This window comes from Malaya genurostris, chromosome 3, assembly GCF_030247185.1.
Source record: "Malaya genurostris strain Urasoe2022 chromosome 3, Malgen_1.1, whole genome shotgun sequence".
Lineage (NCBI taxonomy): Eukaryota > Metazoa > Arthropoda > Insecta > Diptera > Culicidae > Malaya > Malaya genurostris.
The window spans coordinates 73911854-73936079 of NC_080572.1; the positions used below are offsets into that span (position 1 = coordinate 73911854).

A 24226-nucleotide genomic window follows, 5' to 3' on the forward strand; every position below is an offset into this window, starting at 1 on the left:
CAGCGTTTCGCAGTTCACAAAAGCACGTCTGTTCGCTCGGAAGGTTGAAACGGCAATGATTGGGTACTTGTTGTATTTTTTTTACATACTTATCGATACTCTTGCGTTATTTGTTCGTTTCTTAATCATATTTCTGGTATTCTGCATCATTCTTTTTTTTCTTCTTTCTTCTTCTTCCTTCTTTTCCAAGTTTAAGAGCTTCTCTTAGTACGATTTTCCAGTTTCCTCAGTGTGAATAAATTTCATATGGAATAGAAATGTTGAGCTAGTAATTATTTACACATGTAATTTACACATACATATACATACATCTACATATACACGCAAACATACTCACACACATACATACATAACAGATCGGCTGAAAAGTTCGTATCGTTTCTATGAGAGGGCGCCACTAGAATTAAATCCATACCATTTTCAGTTAGTACCAACCTTCAAAAGATACGTGTAAAAATTTGACAGCTGTCTAATTATTAGTTTGTGAGATATTGCATTTTGAGTGAAGCTACTTTTGTTATTGTGAAAAAATGGAAAAAAAGGAATTTCGTGTGTTGATGAAACACTACTTTTTGGTGAAAAAAAGTGCCGCCGATACCAAAAAATGGCTTGATGAGTGTTATCCAGACTCTGCACCGGGCGAAGCAACAATTCGTAAGTGGTTTGCAAAATTTCGTACTGGTCATATGAGCACCGAAGACGATGAACGCAGTGGACGTCCAAAAGAGGCTGTTACAGATGAAAACGTGAAAAAAATCCACAAAATGATTTTCAATGACCGTAAAGTGACGTTGATCGAGATAGCTTTGTGCAAAATGGGTGCCGTGTGAGTTCACAATCGATCAAAAACAACAACGAATTGATGATTCTGAGCAGTGTTTGGAGCTGTTATATCGAAATAAAACCGATTTTTTTCGTCGATATATAACAATGGACGAAACATGGCTCCATCACTTCACTCCGGAGTCCAATCGACAGTCAGCTGAGTGGACTGCACGCGATGAACCGAACCCAAAGCGTGGAAAGACTCAACAATCGGCCGGTAAGGGTATGGCGTCTGTATTTTGGGATTCGCATGGTATAATTTTCAACAACTACCTTGAAAAGGGAAAAACCATCAACAGTGACTATTATATAGCGTTATTAGAGCGTTTGAAAAAATTTCAAAAAAACGGCCTCATTTGAAGACGAAAAAAGTTTTGTTTCATCAAGACAATGCACCGTGTCACAAGTCGATGAAAACCATGCTGAAATTGAACGAATTGGGCTTCGAATTGCTCCCTCATCCACCGTATTCTCCAGATTCGGCCCTCAGTGACATTTTCCTGTTCGCAGACCTCAACAGAATGCTCGCTGGTAAAAAATTTAGAAGCAATGAGGTAATCACTGAAACTGAGGCCTATTTTGAGGCAAAGGACAAATCGTACTACAAAAATGGTATCGAAAAGTTGGAAGATCGCTATAATCGCTGTATCGCCTCTGATGGCAAAAACGAATTTTGGCAAAAAAATGTGTGTTTCTATTAAACGATACGAACTTTTCAGCCGAACTGTTACGTAATACATGAACTTCACATGCTAACATAGTAACATTGAGCTCCTGTTTCTATTCTAATAGATTCTGACTAGGGTTAATGTACTAATTGTCCTCTCATTAGTAGTGTCACCATGTTATTTTAGCGATTACTGGACTTTCAATTAATGCATTGTGATCAAATCGAATGCAATATCTTTGCTTCGGATTTGTGAAGCACTGTCGCAGAAAAAGTAGTTCGAAAATTGTTCAATACTGTTGTTATAGCGACGCGAAAATTTGAAGCGAATGCTCCTAATTTCATTTTACTTTTGAAGTCAATCTATCGAACAGAGACAACAGATCTCACTCTAACTAATGGTTCGTGAGATAAATGAGAGTAGCGTTACCGTATTTTGATCTGTAGTATTGGTCGATCGTTAGTCCTGAGCTGAAACGGTGGCCTTTATTACCATTCTTGCATACACTTCCTCTTACACTGCACTCACATATCATCTTACCCATCAGGTCTCACGTGAAAACGACACAACCTCACAAAATGAATTGGATGAACATCGTTTGACAGCTATCAGTGGTTTGCTCATATGTTCAGTCTGTATTATTTCATTCAATTCTACAATATTCTATCTCATTCCACAGTATTCCATGGTACACAAACCACCAATAAACGTAATAGATGGACTGCATTTATCGTTCGTTTGATGTCATCATGTGAAAACCATTTGGGATACGTTCACTCCATTGAATTTCCACTTCACACTGGTAATAAAGGCCGGTAGTACGAAAATGAAACATAAAACAGAGCTCTACCGGCCTCTCCAAACCCCGGATGTTTGGAGCGTAATGCAATCAACATCTTATTCAAATCATTCCGTATTTCATTCATTAAATTCAATAATGAAGCTAAAGCTGTAACATATATCTATACTGAATTCTAACTGTAATTGATTGTATCTGATGATGTTTGCAATACCGTCAAGCCCACCAACCACGGGAGGGATTTTTGATGCTGGCGATTAACTGTAACTAAATATATTCACACATGAGTCTGACTATAATAATTAAAGACTGTCCCAGAAAGTATGGACGCACTTTGGTTTCGCTGTAATTAAATCACAAGTTTAAATTTAATTTGATATACTGATAATATTCGACTACAACAACAGAATATTATTCTCAACATTTGATACTTAGCCATTGTAGACTAGCTGACGCACCTTCTTGCGAAAGTTCCTCATTAAATTCCGTACAGACTTCTTGGCGACTAGTTTTGACACTTTTTTCCAATCCTTTTCGAAATGTTGAATGGTTTCGGCAGCCGAAACATGTTTCCTAAGATATGCCTTCGGTAATGCTCAAAATTCCTCAATTGGTCGAAGTTGTGTTCAATTTGGTGGATTCGTGTCTTTTGGGACGAAAGTGACAATTTTGATAGTATACCATTCTACCGTTGATTTCGAGTAGTGGCAAAAAGCAAGATCTCGCCAGAAGACAACAGGATCCTGGTGGCTTCGAATCATGGATAAAAGTCGTTTTTGTAAACATTCCTTGATGTATACTTCGCTGTTCATTGAAGCATTGTTGATGAATTGCAGCTACAAATTGCTTGCCAGACCATAACTTTCTTACCAAATTTTTCGACTTCAATCGATGTCTCGGACTGGTTTAACACTTGCCCTTCTTGCACCGTATAATATTGTGGTCCCGGCAAGGATTTGTAATCGAGTTTCACGTAGGTTTCGTCGTCCATGATTATGCAGTTCAAATTTCCAGCAAGAATCGTATTGTACAGCTTTCGAACCCTCGGCCTGATCGATGCTTCTTGTTTCGGACTACGTTTTGATTTGTTTCTGCTTCTTATAGGTTCGAAGATTCAAACGTTCTTTAGCACGAAGAACATTTGACTTCGAAGTGCCAACTTTTTTGGTTACATCCCGAACTGAAACCTCCTTGTTTTGCTCGAACGCCTTCAGTATACGTTCATCTAACTGAGGGTTAGCAGGACCTTTTCTTCGACCCGTTTTCGGTTTATCCTCACCGAACTTCCTGATTGCATTTCGCAGGGCTTTTTCACTTACTCCTTCCATTTTTGCTATCTTTCTCAGTGACAGTCCGCGTTCTGTGCACCATTTGTACACAGCTTTTCGACGTTGTTCTGCTTGTCGTCTACACGTCTGTTCGAAGTAAGCTTCGTTCGTAGAATGAATAGAATTATTATTTTCATCGTATCAACAAATCCTCAACATGTTAGTAACCATATCAACGAAGCGCAATTGTTTATCAGTTTCCACGGTTACGCTCCCTTTGATTATCAGTGTTACCAGTTTCATCAACATAAACAGTCACTTTAGTTGTTGCAAAACATTTATAAAATATTTTAATATTTCAACAGTTCAGTTTTTTTTTAGATTATTATTTATTCATTTTTGTATCGTCCTATTCACCACATCCTTCCTCTTCTCTACTGTTTATGTTTTCGACAGTTTCGTCAGTTTAATTTGTTTTGTCGTAAACTACTATTGTACTTATTACTGACTATAAGCAAATTTGTGAATAGAATCACTGTAAACATAGCTAAAAATAATGAATTCATGGTAAAACAAACGTATATTTTTACGGAAACCAGATTTGTTTAATATTTCATGGTTCTCTACATGATAAATTGATTGATAGAAACAAATACAACAAAGGGAATCGGTTAAAGAATTCGAGCATCATACCGAAGCCAAAATATTCCAATTTCGCACGGCTAGGAATATACTGTACTAAATTCCATCATAATTACATAATAATGTTCCAAAGACAGAGTTTGTAGTTTATATACTTATTAAAAACAAAGTCTTTGCATTAGATTCCTTTCGTAGAATTTTGCCTTTCTGTTTCAACAGACTTCGCAGCCGATTCTTAGCGTACAGATCATTGCATGTCTAGTATTATGGATCCTACTGACACTAAAAATCCTTCAAGGTCGGGGCTCGAACATACGACAGTTGGCTTGTAAGACCAGCGTCCTATGCATTGAACCGCCAACCCGGACATTATATACTTAATAATGCAAGCTTAAATAAAAATTTGTTCTGCGTCGATTCCGTCGCATGCTAAGTTCCACAGAAGAGCACTGTATCAACAAAATATTGTACTTGTTATGTATTCTACTACTCGATATTTGGACATCAAAATGGTTGCTACTTAAAAATGTTAGCCGATTAGTACCAACCTAACCCAGTTATAAATGTTTCCGATAATTTTCCTCGTTTAATCGTAGTTCACAAGAACAAGTAGTACTAATCACTACTCACAATTTTTTTCGAGTTCATTTTTTTTTATTTTGCTGATCTAGGTATTATTGAACAAACGATAAAATCGTCACAATAAACGATAAAACAAGTCACAACTCTCGACAAGAAAAAATCAAAGTAATCCTTCATTTCATTTTGGAGGTCGTTTTATCAACGACGTTTATCATCTTTCGCTGTCGGAGCATACGAGACTCGTCATCGGGAATAAAAGTGATTGCAGGAGTATTGGATAATCAATATTCGGTGTTCCCTGAAGCATTAGTTACTCAAATAAGATCGTACTGTCTTTCAACACAGTGGCTACGTCATCTAGAGAAGCGTTTGTAGATAACCGCGGAAAATTGTCCATATTATTTGGTTCAACTATTTTGTTGCAACTTCTCTTATATTTCTCGCTTACTGTATTCCTGTTTGGCTGAAAATCACAATCCTTTCGTTGTGTCTTGCAACTATTTTCTTCATGTGTATATCATATATGTACGTGAAACGTAGAGACCTACTCGCTCTACATCTTTTGTCGTATAGAGTCCTACTCGCTCTATATTTCAGCAGGTTGAAGATACCTACTCGCTCAACAACCTCTTTAATTGTATTATGCAGAGTCCTACTCGCTCTACATCGTTTTTTCTTTAATACTTAGGTTATATTCTTGATATCCTTTCAATGTTTTTTTTTCAAGCTTACACTGCTACATGTCACAAGATGATTACAATTTTATTCTTACCTAACAGCTGCGCCATGTCGTAACCCAACCTAAATATCCAGAGAAGACACGTCTGTTCGAAGTAAGCTTCGTTCGTAGAATGAATAGAATTATTATTTTCATCGTATCAACAAATCCTCAACATGTTAGTAACCATATCAACGAAGCGCAATTGTTTATCAGTTTCCACGGTTACGCTCCCTTTGATTATCAGTGTTACCAGTTTCATCAACATAAACAGTCACTTTAGTTGTTGCAAAACATTTATAAAATATTTTAATATTTCAACAGTTCAGTTTTTTTTTAGATTATTATTTATTCATTTTTGTATCGTCCTATTCACCACACTGCTGAAAGTCCACGCATTTCGGAACAAACTAATGAATACGAATAAACAACTGCACAAGTGGTTAGAGAAGAGTGTAAACAACAGGACGCAGCCAAAAAAATTAACAGATTCTGAACCATTACGAAATGGCAGCTGTTTTTTGGTAGCGTCCATACTTTCTGGGACAGTCTTTATTTGGCGAATTTGTACTTGTACCAGTATCTTCTCATCCAGCCCGTTCAGAAAATATACATCTTGTAATGGTTTTTGGGAAATATTTATAAACCGGACATGAAGCTGATTGAAATTGGTGCATCCATCTCCGATAAAATTAAAGAAAAGTGCACGCACATACATACACAGACCTTTTTCCGATTTCGTCGAGCTGAGGTGAATGATATATAACACTTGTGGTCTCCGGAGCTCCGATCAAATGTCGGGTTTTCCAGCAAGTTTACCTTTTTTATAGATAAAGGTAAAAAGATCGAATCTAAGTTTGGACGAATTGGTTCAGTCATCGTCGGCAACATCAAGCTGCAATAATTGTAACTTACACACTCAGCCACACATTTTATCGAGACGTGCGATGAGATTGCATAAAGCTCTTCTATACCTTTGAGAAAGGCTAAAGCAGAATTTCTTCAGACACAAAAAAAACGGGTTACCCCGCGTTCTCCACTTTGTCTGCTGCTCATCCTGGCAAACAAACAAAAAAAAAAGATTCAGCAGTGAAATCACCGTGACCGCAATTAGTGCTAGTTTGATCCACACCCTCACCGGATCTCATCAGATTCCGCAGTTCCGGAACAACAATCAAATCCCCACCGAGGATAGTTACATAATACCGGACCATCGCCAGTTGTGTGAATCACAAGGAAGCGGAAACGAAATGCTTTCAATATCCTGTCCCTAGGAAGTGGAACTTCCTTTCATCTGACATTCAGTTGCCGTGCTGGCTTTTATTCATCTTTTTTTTTGCTGTCGACTCTGTACGACACTATCTGCCACAAGTCGGGTCGATTCAATCGTGTTTCGAAATATACCGCATCAACTGGGAATGGCGCCAACCAAAGTGCTCTCGGGCGTGGGGTGGTGAAACATTGTCAACTCTAGGAGAGGTGACGGGACCGAGCGCCTCGACTGTTGCACTTTTCTGCGGTGTTTATTTTAGCAAAAACTCATGTCGCCTTCGGAACGGGAACGGCTGTCGGGGCGGAGGGGGGTTTGCTTGTCGGAGATGTGACAGAATAGCTAAGAAGCAGCAAGCATGCAGCAGAAGCTAAAGAATTCAATTTCTGCTCTTGTATCGAAGAACGGGTGGAAAACTAACTTGCACAACCAGGGAAAAAAGCGAAACTTTTCCGAAACGTGCAGGAGAATTTTGTTGAAAGTAATCCGACGAGCAGCTGGCAGGTCAATTGATTTTGTTTTCACTAGTTTCTTTGGCACGACATTTGCCGTTGGAAAATTGCACCGCGATCCAGGGACGGGACAGTTCTTACCTTGAAGTCGGGATCAGGAACTCGCCTTTTGAACGTGCCAACTATCAACAATGCACCGTCGCCAACTACGATCATCCGGCCCTGCGTTGATTGCCTGTAAGAGAAACAGAGAAAGAGAACATTGAAATGAGTTTGAAGCTTTCAAATGGTTTCAACGTTATTACATATTACGCTGAATCCCACGTAATACTGAATTTATTCTGGTCATACTTTTTATTGCCAAGCATCATTAATTTTCTTGGAGGATCTTCGAAAGTCATTAGCATGGTTCTTTTGTCAGTAGGCCAATTAGTCTTCTTGGTCTGTCATACGCAAGTCGTGCCAGTTAGGAAAGTCACGTTTCGATTTCGCGTCAATTGCGTTCGCTTTTTACTACACCACGTAGTGCCAAATTAAAATTCAAAATCTCACGCCCCTCCACCGCCTACTCGAATATTTCAAGCTAATTAATTTAATGTATCGAAATAATTTCCATTTTACTGGCTTCGCCTGCACGACAAATGCGACCGACGACGGGCAGATTCGCGGGTTATATTGTTTTCACCTCCTGTTTGTCGTGGGAGTAGTAGAGTCTCTTTTTTTTTTGTTTCCGGTTGGCAGGCTGGCTGCTCACGAATGGAAACGAGAAAATAATGTAATTAACCCATACTAATTAGGCTTAATGTCTCTAGTCGGAGCCTTTGTCGCGTTGGGTTGTGGAACGTTAGCCCGCACCGAAAGCTTTTTGTAGGTGCTTGGTCGATGCTGGCCGCTGCAAATCGGCCGGGGAAAAACAGCTTTTCCCCGTCCAGAAGAAAGCCGACATCTAGCCGACCGAGGGCATTACTGGTCGTGAAATATTGTAATCGCTGAAATGCTGTAATTTGCTGGTTTCATTTTTCAGTGTTCCTCTGGTTGAAAAAGATACTACGGATCGGGGGTTTTACGATTGTGACCTCTAAATGCGGATCGTAAACATTCGAAACGTTGTAATAATAATGATGTTCAGGATTCGGCTCTAGGGATTCAATGTACTGCTCAATGATGCAATATGCCTGGCAGTGCCAAGCTGTTTTCAATAGCTGGTTTATTCAATGGTTGAGTTCCATCTATCGTACCGCGTTTCATGAATGTTATCTTTCTCGATTAAGCTGTGCTGTTTGAATTAGAATTTGTATTCAGTTGGTCTCCAATGAAGTCCTAATCTAATAACATTTTAGACACATTCAAAATCAACTAAAACTCGGAAAATAAAAGGCCACATACATACGAGGCCGCCCCTAAGAGGTATAATATATATTATTTATATTTTTACAAGCGGATCCCTGCACACTTCGTAGCTCAAAAATATTATACTAAACGTAGGGGAGACCGGGGCTGAGCTGTACACATTTCGGAAATTGAAAAATGTACCCTTTACAACAAGTTATCTACACCATAGAAGATGACAATTCTAAGTTGTACTCAAAACTATTTCAATTTATTCGTCATACTAACTCATGAACATACAAACTATTTTTGGTTATGCTGGTCTCTGAATACCGTTTCTGGAAGTAACATTGTATGCAAGACACGATTGAACACGATTACATTAAAAATGAAATAATTCTTAGGTATCCATAATAAATACAAAAATAGAGATGATAGTGGATGCACTAAACAGCGACAAATTACAAACTTACTCTAATTTTTCATTTCAAAATTTTTGAAAATATCATTTAAATGAAAGTCAATTATGATGATTTCAAAGTTACTTAAAAGACCAATTTTGAATATTCTGGCTGCAAATCTGGACAAAAGAAACGATTTTATACCAGAATAATGTTCAAGATAGGGAACGTACAAACCTATTCATTTTATAAACAGCGATTAGAGAAGATATTATATATTTAATTTAACTGAAACTGACGGTGACCCGAGTTTAGTGAGGATTCAAATGATACATGTAAAATCGCAGTTCAGCTTGTCTTGAGTTTATCTCTAATACTGTATTTTATTGCATCTGACAATTCTATATATGTGAGTCTGTGCAACTTATTTGCACTAAGCTCTGAATCTTTTGAAGCGTTTCCTGGTGGAACAACAGCTTGTTCTCCGCGGACCCACACGAACGAAAAGATGCGACCAACAGTGATACGTACCAACGTCGTGCCAGTTTACTCCAGCGTACAAGATCCAGCCAGCCACTGCCGACCACCCGTTGAAGACTAGATCTCCCAAAGCTCATATGATGTGAAAATAAAAAAAAAATCTAGTTTAAGTAGTTAAAACATATGCCCTCGGCATCTTATAGCTTAACGCAATGTGCCTTAAAATATGTTATTAAATAAAAAAAAAAAAAAAGACATCAGTGAGCACAGAAGTGATGTGATGAAATGATCTTTCTCATAAAAAAAAAAAAAAACAGCTTGTTCAAATCGATACTGTATAACGATTTGCATTGCATTGCATTGAATTTGTTACACTTATTCTGGATCCCTTCTATAAGATTCTATAAATAAATCAATTTCTAACTATGCAATTAGGTTACACGATTATTGTTTAGTTCAATAATAGGGCTTAAGAAATTATGCTGAGAGATAGTTTATTGTGTTTAGGAATATTTAATGAAAAACAATTACCTATGATTATCATCATAACACAACTTTATACTGAATCTATTTGCGCGCCACCACGTTGTTCGTATGTAAATGGAGATTTCTGTATGCACAGAACACACTACCCGTTGACAAATTAAAACATTTTAAAACTTTTTCAAATCAAGTTAAATGAAAAAATCCATTAACAAATCACTGAGATACAAGCGCTTCTAATTGGGTTCGAAGAATCTATCGCCGATAGTTCTAAGTTGGCCTGCTAGTTACCGGAGAGTCAAGATAAGCCATGGGTAAAATAAAGCAGAAATGTATTCGGGCATATATTTATAGAATCCCTTTTGTGCTATAGTTCATACTGCGCAAATCGGAAGAGAGTTTGACATCATTCACTGCGACTGTCATTGGCTCGTGAAAACATAGATCAATTCAAACCAATTTTTCAATGGTATGCAATTGAAATACTCGATGACATTACCGCATAAGTTTAAGTTAAATGTTTTCGAATCGATTGGTAGTTAAATTATATAAATTCATCAACAAATGACTGAGTTATAAGCGTTCAAAATTATGACAGAAAAAAGGTTACGCGGTTAGTTTTGCATTTTTTTTAAAATGACACCCAGCATACACAATCTTGTCATCACCTCACTGGACGAGCTACTTGTTTTTAATTCACAGTCAAGCATGATTTGCAGCATATCTATATATATATAAATATGCAGAGATCATTCTTTGTAATCGCATCACGTAAGAACGGATGGACGGATTGAGATGCTTTTTTTTTGTTTGATCAGTTTTTACCCCCACCGGGTTCGTACATCAAAAAAATTAGGAAAACTTACCGGAAAAGTGGGAAAAACCAATAAAGTTATTTTGTATGGACAATGGAATTTTCCACTGAAAAAGTCGCCAATGCTTGCTAGATCTACGGTTGATGTTTGGCGTGCAACGAGTTGCATAAGTGTTTGACCGTCGAAGAAAAGAATACTAGATCGTTGAAAAAATCGTTTGGCGCGCAAAGATTAGTAGTGGAGATTTCCCGTGCATCATTTAGAGCCACGTGCTTACTTGGGTATTAAAACTTGACAAATGACTCAATGACGGAATGCATATGACTGTTTTCTAGAAAATCGCTGTAGGCAGCAGAAAAAGTTCTGATATCATTTACCTGTTGATGAATTGTGATTAATGATAAATATTGGCCATCCCGGCCTAACAAATCAATAAATTTTTGAATAAATCAATGCAAAGTTTGTGCTGTAGAAGCGTTTAGGTCAAGCTAAGAGATTTTCCGTGCAGTTTGTTTTCTAATGATTTAGAGTATACTAAGCCTCTCTAAGCAACCAAAGGTCCACAGTACATGAAAAATATTCACTTTATTAGAGCTCTAAAGTTTGCGTGGCACTTTTTGGCAACTTAAACATACAGAACAAGTTCTGAGAAAACTTTCAAGCTGCCTTAAAGCTGTGCAAGAAACTGCTCTCTGTTCAGAGAATTGACTCAAAGGATGAGATTACAATCTATGCATTTGATAAATTTTTGCTTAACAGAAGTGTTTCACATTTTCACATTAATTTTTGGTGATATTTCTTTTTTGGGCTAAAGTGAATGTGTATCGAATTCTATTGATAGAGCTCTAAAGTACGCATGGTACTTTTTGATAACTTGAACGTACAGAACAGATTTTGAGAAAAATTTCTCGCTGCTTAAAAGCTGTACACACCGAATTATTTTTACGGATGTCGGTACAGTTTTACTGACTTTCAAACAGCTGGACATTCGGTAATTCGTTCGGTAAAAGTTTTATTTGCTGAATGATCCGTATAGTTCCAATGAACTTCGATCTGTCATAATTCTAATGACTTCTTCATCATTCAATACCGACGTTCGGCAAAAATCATAAAACAATCCTAAAAATATGTAAACGTCTTGACCTGTAAAGTATTACTGTTTTTGGTAAATTTATTTATTTATTTATTTATTTATTTGGGAGCAGGGAAAAGCCCGATGGAGATGAAATTTAGCAATCTCTCTCTCCAGCAGGCATAAAACCTCCTCATCAGTATCAACAGATTACAATGATCCAACAGATACATTTGGACTTAACACTAACAATTAGAACTAACAATAAAAACTAACAATTAAAACTAACAATGAAAACTTAATCTATAATCCTATAACTAGTTGATGACACCAAGCATTGCATGGCAGTAATAGTGCTCTTTCTTAATAGGTGAGAGAGAAGAAAAAAGTGGGTGTGCGAATGGAGTACCAGGGTTGGTGGAGGAGGTGGTAAAGGGGTGTGGACTAACGACGATGTTAGAATCGGCATGTAGATCTAATTAGTGACTAAAAAGGTGGTGGAAGGAAAAGAAAACGACGATGTTAGAATCGGCATGTAGATCTAATTAGTGATCGAAGAAAGCATGGTGATAGACAAAGAAAAAGAGGAAGGGACGACCGGGTTAATTCTGCGAGCAAATCTAGTTAGTGTCCAATGAAGATGGTGGAGACACGAAGTGAGGGTTGAACGAAAAAACAATATTGTCGGTTACAAAACAAATACTGATCGTAAGGCTAATCTGACAAGTGATTACGAAACAATCGTTTAATCATATTTCGAGATAAATGAAAATCGAAAACATTGGAACAGTTGTTGAAAGTTCGGCACATACTGGAGAATGGCTCATTGTACCCATAATTTGTTCTTGCAATAGGTAATCTGAGAAAGGGGTGGGAACGTAGATTACGTCGATGAATGTCGAGATTAATCAACTGCAAAAGCTCGGGACAGTCGATATGTGATTGAAGTAAATCAGCAACGAAAGTTGCTTTGGAGATATTTCGACGAACAAATAACCGATCCAAGTCAATAAGCTTACAGCGATCGATGTAACTAGGAAGATTAGCAGGATCTCTCCAAGGTAGGTTACGCAGGGCAAATCTAACAAATTTATGCTGAATGGCTTCAATCCGCTCTATGTCGATTTGATAATGAGGTGACCAGACAACAGCTGAATATTCAAGTGACGAGCGGACTAAAGAACAATATAATGCTTTTAGACAATGTACATTGACAAAGCTCTTGGTGATGCGGGAAACGAAACCTAAAAGCTTGGATGCCTTAGAAATCACATAGTCGATATGACTTTTGAAATCTAGCTTGATATCAAGAATGATACCTAGATCTTTAACGATAGACTCACGTTTGAGTACATTCTGCGAAATGTTATAGTCGTACCTAATTAACGAGCGTTTGCGAGTAAACGACATAACGGAACATTTCGAGGCATTTAAAACCATTTTATTGCTAATACACCAGTTCACGAATATATCAAGCTGTGACTGCAAAAATATGGTGTCGTCAGGTGATTTTATTGGATAATATAGTTTAAAATCATCTGCGAAAGATAGTTTGTGGCATTTCAATATAAAATTGAAATCGTTGAGGTAGAGCAAGAATAAAAATGGCCCCAAGTGACTGCCTTGAGGGACTCCAGAGCAGACTGTGAAAGGTGTTGTAATGCAGTCTCCAATTTTTACTGACATTTCACGACCAATTAGATAAGACTGCAGCCATTTAAGTAGTGATCCGCCGAATCCAAGCCTATTGAGTTTTGCAACTGTTATTTGATGGTTTATTTTGTCGAAAGCAGCGGAGAAATCAGTATATATAGCGTCAACTTGTCGACGTGCTTGTAGACATCGAATAATGAAGGATGTGTAAGATAATAAGTTCGTTGAGGTTGATCGATTTGGCATAAAACCGTGTTGACTTTCAGAGATGTAGTTGTTGCAGTTATGCGTAACGAATTCGAAAACAATAATTTCAAGTAATTTGGATACGGCGCATAGTGCGGCTATCCCACGATAATTAGAAACATCAGATTTGTTTCCCTTTTTGAACACAGGGAAAATGAAAGATTTCTTCCAGATGTCGGGAAACGTACCTGAATTAAGTGATAAGTTGAACAGTATCGATAGTGGAATTAATAGGCTGCTCGAGCATTTTCTTAAAACTAAAGAGGGAATTCCATCTGGACCAGCATTCGAGGATGATTTCAATTTAGAGCACGCTTTTGCAATCATAGTATCAGTAATTAAAGGGTGCGGGCCAATTGGAGAACGACGAGGAACGTTGATAATAGCTTTGGATATTTGATCATCGGATATGATTTCGTGCGAAAATACACTGCTAAAATGTCGTTGAAATAGGTTACAAATATCAATTAAAGCCGATGATTCAGTATCGCCAAGAAACATCTGGTTTGGTAGTCCTGCTAAATTGTATTAGAGATCTAGGAAAGGAAGGAGCATTTTTGTTTTCAAAACATATTTTCATCCGATTAATTTATTCATTTGCGTGTGATGAATGAATTGAATTACATTTGCTCCTCAGAAATATTTTTTTCAAATGAAATGATCAAATATCTTTCGGATGCAATTCAGTAGAATATGGGATCACCCTTCATATTTTTAGAGAGCAGAAATGATAAGTTGTAGAAGGCTTTTTGAATATATTCACTAAATGAAAAATTACCGCTAGGAATCAGTATCATGTATTTTTCGCAAGCAATCAATTCGCACCGAAAATTATGTTATTTGACAGATCTTTATTTCTGCTGAATGTATAGTGATGATTACTGAAATTCTTCATTATTTTTTATTAATTTTCCGAATATTGGTAAAACTTTCAATGAGTTCGTGAAGAGAAATGACATTTCAGAGTTCACAGACCGTGTCAGTAAATAATAAATAATCATAACTTTTACATAGGATTTTCCGATATTCAATAGTTCTTCGACAGATGACCGTAAGTTGGATAAATTTTACGTATAAAAATAATATTTTGCAGATCGTTGCCGCAAAAATTGTTACCGAACACAAAAATAGAAATTTTTTGTGTATAAGAAACTGCTTTAAAGTTTGTTTTGTCGGGTGAACATTTACGTATGAGTAATTCCTTAAAACGGACTGTTCAGAATAGATATCTGTGCATTTGTTCAATTTTCGCTTAACAGATGTGTTACATATTTTCACATTAATCTTTGGTGATGTTACTTTTTTTGGAGCTAAAGCGAGTGTGTGCCGAATTCCGTTGATTGTAAGTTAGGTAATCAGAAAAATAATGGAGAAAAACGTTGACCACTTAGTCTTTTGACAATTCTTCTGGCGAGACGAAGTTCGACGGGTCAGCTAGTATTTATATATTCCTCTTCACACTACGCAGAATGATGCGATGTTTTTATGCATGACACAAAGCCTCCTATGCCGAACAAGAAAATGACGTAAATTTGGTCAGTTGGGATTGGTGGATGAAAACATAGGTCAATTCTAACCATTTTTTCAATAGTTATTATTGAAATACTGGAACGACGTTGTCATACATGTTTAAGTTAAAAGTTTCCGAATCGATTAGTTGTTAAATTATGTCAATCCATCAACAAATGACTGAGTTATTAACGTTCAAAATTATGACGCAAAAAGGTTACGCGGCTATTTTTGAAACATTTAATTGACCCCCGGCCCCGTATAGTGAAGAGTAAGACATTTTTAACGCCAAAACTTTAAAAAACTTAAACTTCTACATGTTATGGAATGCTTAATCGATCCAAATAATACATCTTGTTGGCGGTCTGGCCTTGTGGTAAAGACTGTCCCAGAAAGTATGGACGCAACCAAAAACCGCTGCCATTTCGCAATGGTTCAGAATCTGTTAATTTTTATGGCTGCGTCCTGTTGTTTACACTCTTCTCTAGCCACTTGTGCAGTTGTTTATTCGTTTTCATTAGTTTGTTTCGAAATGCGTGGACTTTCAGCAGAACAACGTCGAAAAATTGTGTACAAATGGTGCACAGAACGCGAACTGTCACTGAGAAAGACAGCAAATATGGAAGCAGTAAGCGAAAAAGTCGTGCGAAATGCAATCAGGAAGTTCGGTGAGGATAACACCTTGGAGGATAAACCGAAAACGGGTCGAAAAAAGATCCTGCTAACCCTCAGTTGGATAAAAGTACCTTATGATTAAAAAAGAACCGGAATTTTCATTTTAAAATTCCCTCGCTTGTCCAATCGGTAAACTTTTATTCTCTCAACGTTTGCACCACTTTTATACACACTCTGTCAAATTTTGACGCATATCGTACCATTAGTTTTTGTTTGGCGTCTTTACAAAGAAGTTGAAAATTTTTTATAATGGCTGAAAATTTAGAACAACGTGCACCGTCTCAAAACTACACAAATCGATAGTCATTATCAGTAGCCTAAACAAACCGATTCCGGTTATCCTGGTTCCCGGTATCCGGTTCCGGAAGTATCGGAAATAGTGGTCATATATACTAGATAGATCTCACTCACTTTTCTCAGCGATGGTTTGACCGATTTCCACAAAATTATATCCAAATTAATGGTCTTCCGGTCCCATACTGAATTCCTGAATTTCATCCGGATATGACTTCCGGTTCCGGAATTATAGGGTAAAGTGTTTTCAATATTGTATGACGTCACTTAAACCGTCGAAACAAAAAACGTAAAAAAATGTCTAAACTGGTCTCAAAACTATACAAATTGATAGTCATTATCAGTAGGCAACTAAACAAACCGATTTCGGTTATCTGGTTCCGGAAGTACCGGAAATAGTGGTCATATATACCAAAATAGATCTCACTCACTTTTCTCAGCGATGGTTTGACCGATTTCCACAAACTTAGATTCAAATGAAAGGTCTTCCGGTCCCATACGGAATTCCTGAATTTCCGACTCCCGGTTCCGGAGTTATAGGGTAAAGTATGCTCAATATTGTACACTGTCCCTTGAACTGGCGAAACAAAAACCGTAAAAAATGTTATAAACTGGACTCTAAACCGTTATTCTCAATCAACAAACATTTAAATCGTAATTTAGAGTGCGTACTAGTAGAGTTTGAATGTCATGTTAGTTGGTGGCCGTACGAACCGCTTTTGATTATACCGGTTCTTGGATTCCGGTGCTGGAAGTGCATATAATAGTGAACCCACTTCGTTTTCTTAAGGATGACTTACGCAATCAAAGCACTGTTTTATTCTGTATGTTACACAAACAATCTCTTGGTTTCTTTCAAAAATAGAAGAGAAAAATTTTGAATAGAATACCACAATATTATATGTACATGTGAAAGGCATCATTACACCACTAGGAGGATTAAAACAGGTTTTTTAATAAAATTCCGGTTCTTTTTTGATCATAAGGTATATCGAAGGCGTTCGAGCAAAAGAAGGAAGTTTTAGTTCGGGATGTGGCCAAAAAAGTGGGCACTTCGAAGTCAAATGTTCTTCGTGCTAAAGAACGTTTGAATCTTCGAAAGCCAATAATAGCAGAAACAACCAAAACGTAGTCCGAAATAAGAAGCATCGAACAGGCCGAGGACTCGAAAGCTGTACAATACGATTCTTGCTGGATATTTGAACCACAATATTATACGGTGCGAGAAGGGCAAGTGTTAAACCAGTCCGAGACATCGATTGAAGTCGAAAAATTTGGTAAGAAAGCTATGGTCTGGCAAGCAATTTGTAGCTGCGGTAAGATCAATGGTAGAATGGTATACTACTAAAAATGTCACTTTCGTCTCAAAAGACATGAATCCACCAAATTGCCCACAACTTCGACCAATTGAGGAATTTTGGGCATTAACGAAGGCACATCTTAGGAAACATGTCTCGGCAGCCGAAGTGTCAAAACTTGGCAGCCGAAAGTGTCAAAACTTGTCACCAAGAAGTCTGTACGGAATTCGATGGGGAACGTTCGCAAGAAGGTGCACAAGCTAGTCTACAATGGCTAAGTAGCAAATGTTGAGAATAATGTTCTGTTGTTGTAGTCTAATATTATCAGTATATCGAATAAAATTTGAATATCTAACACTTGTGACTTATTTACAGCGAAATCAAAATGCGTCCATACTTTCTGGGACAGTCTTTAGGAACTCATGATACACAAAACCTTTGTAATCAATGAAAACTGTGAGCATTGCCTACCGCTTCTCTCATCATAATTCACAGACTCACGGCGACCTCTGAAACGTTCGTGTCACTGATAAACCAGAGAGTATCGTTGCCGAAACTGTTATCAACGCAAAATTCAATGAAAACTCATTGTTGCAAATTCAAATCCATTTGGAAAATTCTACAAAATTCAGGAGAATCTCAGATGTACTCAGTACAGCGCAACATTTACAAATATCCTGGTATCAAGCTGTTGAAAATTTCAAGTCGCAAATTATGTGTCCGGTTAAGTTCCACTTTTTTGTTCGATTTCGTCCCGTACAGACAATTCGTTTACGAATGCACATTTGAAAACACTAACCAGACCGTCATTACAATACACAGGAATCAAATATGCCCTGAAAATCAGAACATTTTTAGTAAAAAATTTAAGTAAATAACTTGGAGTAGGTAATGCCAGAGACATAACCGTGAGATTGACGTAGGACGCATTTGAGATGTGTATAAATATTATTTGATTTGATACCGTTTGACCGTTTAAGATTTCGTAATTCTGAAAATTACCATTTGTTTTCAAAAGATTGCGTTTGTATTCTAGAAAAGTAGGGCGTCAATTTAATACAGTTTTCTGAATAAGTTCTTTACGTTATCTTTGGGGTCCTGAAAAAAAGACTGTTTGGTTACGCATGATTACGTTTGTATTCCAGGAAGCAGGGCGCCATTCATTGCGCGTATGTCATTGAACGATTAAGTATCATTCATCAAGCAACGTATTTCGCTTCTCGGTTACGAATCCTTTTGCATGCGGAATCACTCCAATTTGCATCCCTCATTTGCATATCCTGTAACTGCACGAAGTTATCTCACGAGTCAGTGATCCGCTGTAGTGGTACAACTAAGAAGAGCGAGGATGAAAAATAAAATGAACAGACTGTTGTCTTTTTAAGTACCTACGGCTCTCAATTAATTTTGCCACAGTTCTGCTATTTACTATTCACTTCATCGAACATTATTTTCCTTTTTAATATCGTACAGTGAGACGAAGAACGAACTAGTTTCGACAAAATCGCAAAATTTGAAAGAAAATTTTTTGAAAAAAATTTATTTTAATTCCCGTAACCGGAATATGATCGCAAAAATTTGTAGATTTCTTGAGCTTTTGATCTTGGGACACCAATTTCCAGTTCCTCTGCAATCCTTGCACTTGTTAAAAGATCACAAAGTCCTCCCTGGACTAATTAATGAGTAGACAAGTTTCAGGTAATGTTTTGGCTATGTGCACTTCTTTATGAAATTGACTCATTTTTGAGTTATTTTCAATGAGAATGTATCGAATCAGTTTTGCATCACTGTGGAGTGTAGCATCGGGGAACATCCAGGGCAGTGCAGCAACGTTTCAACGAGCGAGGCCAACGATCTAACGTGCACTTGGTGCCGCTTGGATGTTCCGAAAGTGGCGCCATCCCGATAGGTATGTACGTAGCTAGTGTACGATGAGTGGTTTGAGTCTACGGGGCACTACATGAAAAGTATGAAAAACGTGTGTATTCAGGAGGCGGAAAAATCCCTCCACTCCGGTGCACTGTCTGAGTGGAACGTGATTTTTTCGTAATTTCCCTAGCGCCGGCACACGGCTTATGACCACGCTTTTCGAAAGAGTCTTTTGTGTTTCTGCTGTTGTTGTTGTTGTTGGTATTGTTGCAGTTGTGGAGTGGTTTTAGCCATTGTTGTGAGTCAACTGTGCTGTTCTATTGGAGCGGCGAAAGCATTAAATTCAGTGGCAGAAATTTCGCGAACGAATTGTCCATCTCTAATTTACTTTCTACTCAAGTGTATCCAAATTAAGTGTGACACATATACCGTGTCATCAAGGCAGTATGAAGGAATCACGAGTTGGCTATAAATTTGTTTGGCATCAAGGTTGGCTCGTTCCTTGTCAGCAGATGGAGTGGCCCGGGAAGGCACTGCGTCTAATCGTGATTGTTAAACACGCATTTAACTTTTTCCCGCCACACGGCAGGCGACACATGACTGGAATAAGAAATTATCCTGTCGCTGTCGGTTTCGCATCAGCACACTCGCATGAACTTGGATTTTCTCCGTGTTAGCAACGGGATCACATGCCGTCATTATTTATGGCTGTGCATGAGCGGGAGTTTTTCCACACCGAAGAGCATCCAAATCGTCTACGAACGAGGCGCGGTCGGTGTTTTGGGAAAATTGATCCACTCTTATAATTTCGATAAAGTTTTCCCTAACGACAGAAAGACTTTTATAGCCGTATATCAATATAAATTTTATGGTGATGCATTGTGAAGTATGTTCAGATGATTGGTACCGAATTTGACAGGTGATCGGTGCGCAAAATCAAATACATTCTCAACAAGAAACAAATATTCCCGAGGTAGGCACCGAACATCATTGGTCTAAAGTCAACAATCATCTACAGTTTCGAAAGCAGCTGTCAAAAATGCTCAGTCTACTGAGAAGTGAGGCGTTTATTGCGTGGCCGACCGTCATGTCATCAAAAGTTTGACAACCCGCAGTAATAAATTTATAATTTAGCCATTTCTCAACTTGTTCTCGTTTGAATGGTCCGCCCTACGCACTCATCCTTGTGCCTCTCCGCGGTTCTACAAATCTCATACCACGTTTAAAGGCGTGAGTGCAAAGTTTCCCCCCACCTCTCCACCCCACAATATCAACCATTTTGCTTTTCACCACGACGAGAAGCAGTTTTCTTGTAAAGTTCCTGACTGCTGTTACTCATTGGACTGGAAACGACTGACGGGAAACGAGCTGGAATACCGGAGAAAGTCGGTACCAGTGTCAAAGTAGTAGTAGTAGCAGCAGCAGAAGTTATTGTATTTGTTTTACGCGTGAAAAGAGAATTTCGAAGCAAACTACGTGTAGCAATAGAAAGGAAATGAGACTTTCCTGTTTCTTAGCTGAAGTGTTGGAATTGGGTCAATTTTTTGTTTTCAAACTCAGCGTCTTTCACCACAAGCACAGGCGATTCCGTTGATTGTCGAGTTTAGGTAAAACGAGAATACGGGATATTGGTGCTGAGTGGGAGAAGTGAGACACGATTTGAGGGGTTGGGCTTTCACCAAAAAACAAGACGAAAAGTAATTTTCTATGAAAGTTTTACTGAGCGATTCTTGATCGCGCTTGCTTCGAATTGATCGAGGTGGGAAAAATTGAAACTTGTTCGTACGATGAATGTTTGGTAGATTTTACACGCTTATGAGACGACTTTGCTTGTGCACCGAAATTAAAACCTAGATAATTTGCTCATATTATGTCTTTTGTTTTTTTTTTTGTCGTTTGTTGTAACCGGATTGAAACCAATGATGCCCATATTCTTCGTGTAACTAATTCATTCATCTATCTTCAGTGCGCAATTCCATATATTACTCACACCTGTCTCGAATAACGTTGAACTATTCACCAAAAGAGAGAGTGGTGAAAACGAATAAGCAATAATCGTCGAGAACTCGAATCTACTAATACATTCTTCGTTGCTGGTATACTATTGCTATGCTGGTTCGTTTTATACATTCGTTTGTCATTCGTTCATTTACTTCACTCTTAGAATTACTTCGAATAGCGTCCCTGCGGTGATCGTTGGATTTCATTCTTCGCGAAGCATTCTTCATCTAATAAGTTCATCACATCTCGTGAGGTAGAAGTACTATATTTGTGAGTTTGTGTAACTCATTTGTACTAAACCAGGGATGACGCTTCAAAATCATTTTCAGAATTTTATTCTGAATCCTTTGAAGCGTTTTCTTTCTGGTGGAACAAAAACTTGACCAAATTGGTACTGCATAAGGCATGGCTGGTCTGAAAATTTGTTTATAAATTAATAATTTGTTTTTCAGACAGAGCTTAGATTTTCTGTTTATAAGAGAATATAAACATTTAATATATTTATTACACTTTGCCTGGATTCCTTCAATGTGATCCTTGAAAGTGAGTTTTTTGTCATACGTCAAACCTAAGTATTTAGCTTGATCAGACCATGTCAATTCCAAGCCATTCAATTTGAAAATGTGATTACTGTTTGGTTTAAGAAAGGAAGCTCTCGGCTTATGAGGAAAGATAATTAATTGCGTTTTTGCTGCATTTGGTTTAATTTTGCATTTTGACAGATAATCACTGAAAATATTTAAACTTCTTTGTAGGCGACTGCAGATCACTCTTAGATTTCTACCTGTGGCTAACAGACTTGTGTCGTCACAGAATAGCGATTTCTGACAACCAACGGGTAGATTTGGAAGATCAGAAGTGAAAATATTGTACAAGATTGGAGCTACGCTCGAACCCTGCGGAACACCTGCTCGTACGGGTAGCAATTCAGATTTACAATTCTGATAGCTAACCTGAAGAGTACGATCAGTTAAATAATTTTGAATCATTTTAATCAAACAAATACTAAACTGAAAATTTGACATTTTTGCTATTAATCCTTTGTGCCAAACACTGTCGAATGCTTTTTCTATGTCTAGAAGAGCAACTCCAGTGGATAAACCAGAAGATTTATTTGCTTTTATCATGTTCGTAACTCTTACAAGTTGATGAGTAGTTGAATGTTCATGACGAAATCCAAACTGCTCTGGTAAAAAAATTGAATTCCCATTTATATGAGACATCATTCTCAACAAGATATTTTTTTCAAAACGTTTACTGATAGAAGAAAGTAAGCTAATTGGTCGATAACTTGATGTTTCTGCTAGGTTTTTATCAGGTTTGAGGATAGGAATTACTTGAGCGTTTTTTCATCTTTTTGGGAAGTAAGCTAATGAAAAACACTTGTTGAAAATTTTAACCAGGAATCTCAAGGCAACATTGGGAAGATTGTTTATAAGAATATTAAAAATTCCATCATTAAAAGGAGCCTTCATGTTTTTAGGTTTCCTAATTATTGATTTAATTTCATCAAACTTCGTCTCAATAATGTCATCTTGTGATAAAATTTGGGTTGAAATATGATCATATTTCACTGAGACTTCATTTTCAATAGGACTCACAACGTTTAAATTAAAATTGTGGACACTCTCGAACTGCTGAGCAAGTTTTTGAGCTTTCTCGCCATTTGTAAGAAGTATTTGATTTCCTTCCTTGAGAGCAGAAATTGGCTTCTGAGGTTTCTTAAGAACCTAAGAAAGTTTCCAGAAAGGTTTATAATATGGTTTAATTTGTTCAACTTCTTTAGCGAAATTTTCATTTCGCAAAAGAGTAAATCTATGTTTAATTTCTGTTTGTAATTCCTTAACTATGTTTTTTATAGCAGGATCACGAGAACGTTGATATTGTCGTCGACGAACATTCTTCAACCGAATGAGCAGTTGAGGATTGTCATCGATGATAGGAGAATTTAATTTAGTTTGAGATTTGGGAACTAAAAGATTTGTAGCTTCGATTATGTAATGATTCAAATTATCAATTACTGTGTCGATGTTCGCAGAATTTTCTAAAATAGTTTCATGATCCACATGATTTCCAATGAGAGATCTGTTATCCAACCAATTATATAGTTATATAGTTGAATATATAACTAATTGGATTAATTAAAGCTTCGTTGGAAAGTCTGAATGTTGAATGTAATCGGTTCACTTCAAATGTGACTTTGATCTGTTAGAACCAGATCAATTGTAGACGGGTTTTTCACGGAAGAGAAACAAGTCGGATTACTGGGATAAAGAACTGTGAAGTAACCAGCTGAGAGTTGATTATGAAGTATTTTACCATTACTGTTATTTTGCCTACAATTCCACTGGGCATGCTTAGCATTTAAGTACTCTTTTACGAAAAATTTCGGCCGATATCTTTTCATTTAACGAAGCGAATGGCATTGAAGGAATATTGGTACTACCTACCAATATTCCTTCAATTGATTGATGAAATTGTTTTCGTTAGAAGATGAATTGCAAGGCGTTCCTGTGTTTTAATTATTTACACTAGAAGAATTAAGTGGTAGATTTCTACCTGTTACACTAGCTTAACTGACATTACGAGGTCGATCTACCTGTCAATAAATTGTTTTCGTTAGAAGACGAATTGGAAAGCGTACCTTCTTTTTTATTTTAAATTCGAAGAAATAAGTGCCTTAAAAGAATTATGCATGGCATTTGTAACGGTTTTTTTTTAATTTTCAGGTATGTTATGTAAATTTAAGGTCGTTGATTTGACTTGTTGACTAAGCGAACGAGCGTTTAAAATTTTTTCCCTGACAGGACATTTAAAATAATTGCAATCACTTCGATTGAAGTGTATTAAGTAAAGTTCATGGGGATTTCCAGAGCG

At 37.3% G+C, this 24226-nt stretch overlaps 1 protein-coding gene across 1 annotated transcript in view; it reads right to left on the reverse strand.

The window, feature by feature from the left end:
- LOC131438910 (uncharacterized) overlaps nt 1-24226 on the reverse strand; it is a 205073-nt gene that overhangs the window by 39135 nt on the left and 141712 nt on the right. Inside the window, exon 4 of the mRNA XM_058609304.1 lies at nt 7366-7459. Within this exon, the coding sequence (XP_058465287.1) occupies nt 7366-7459 (94 nt within the window). The remainder of the gene's footprint in view (nt 1-7365; nt 7460-24226) is intronic.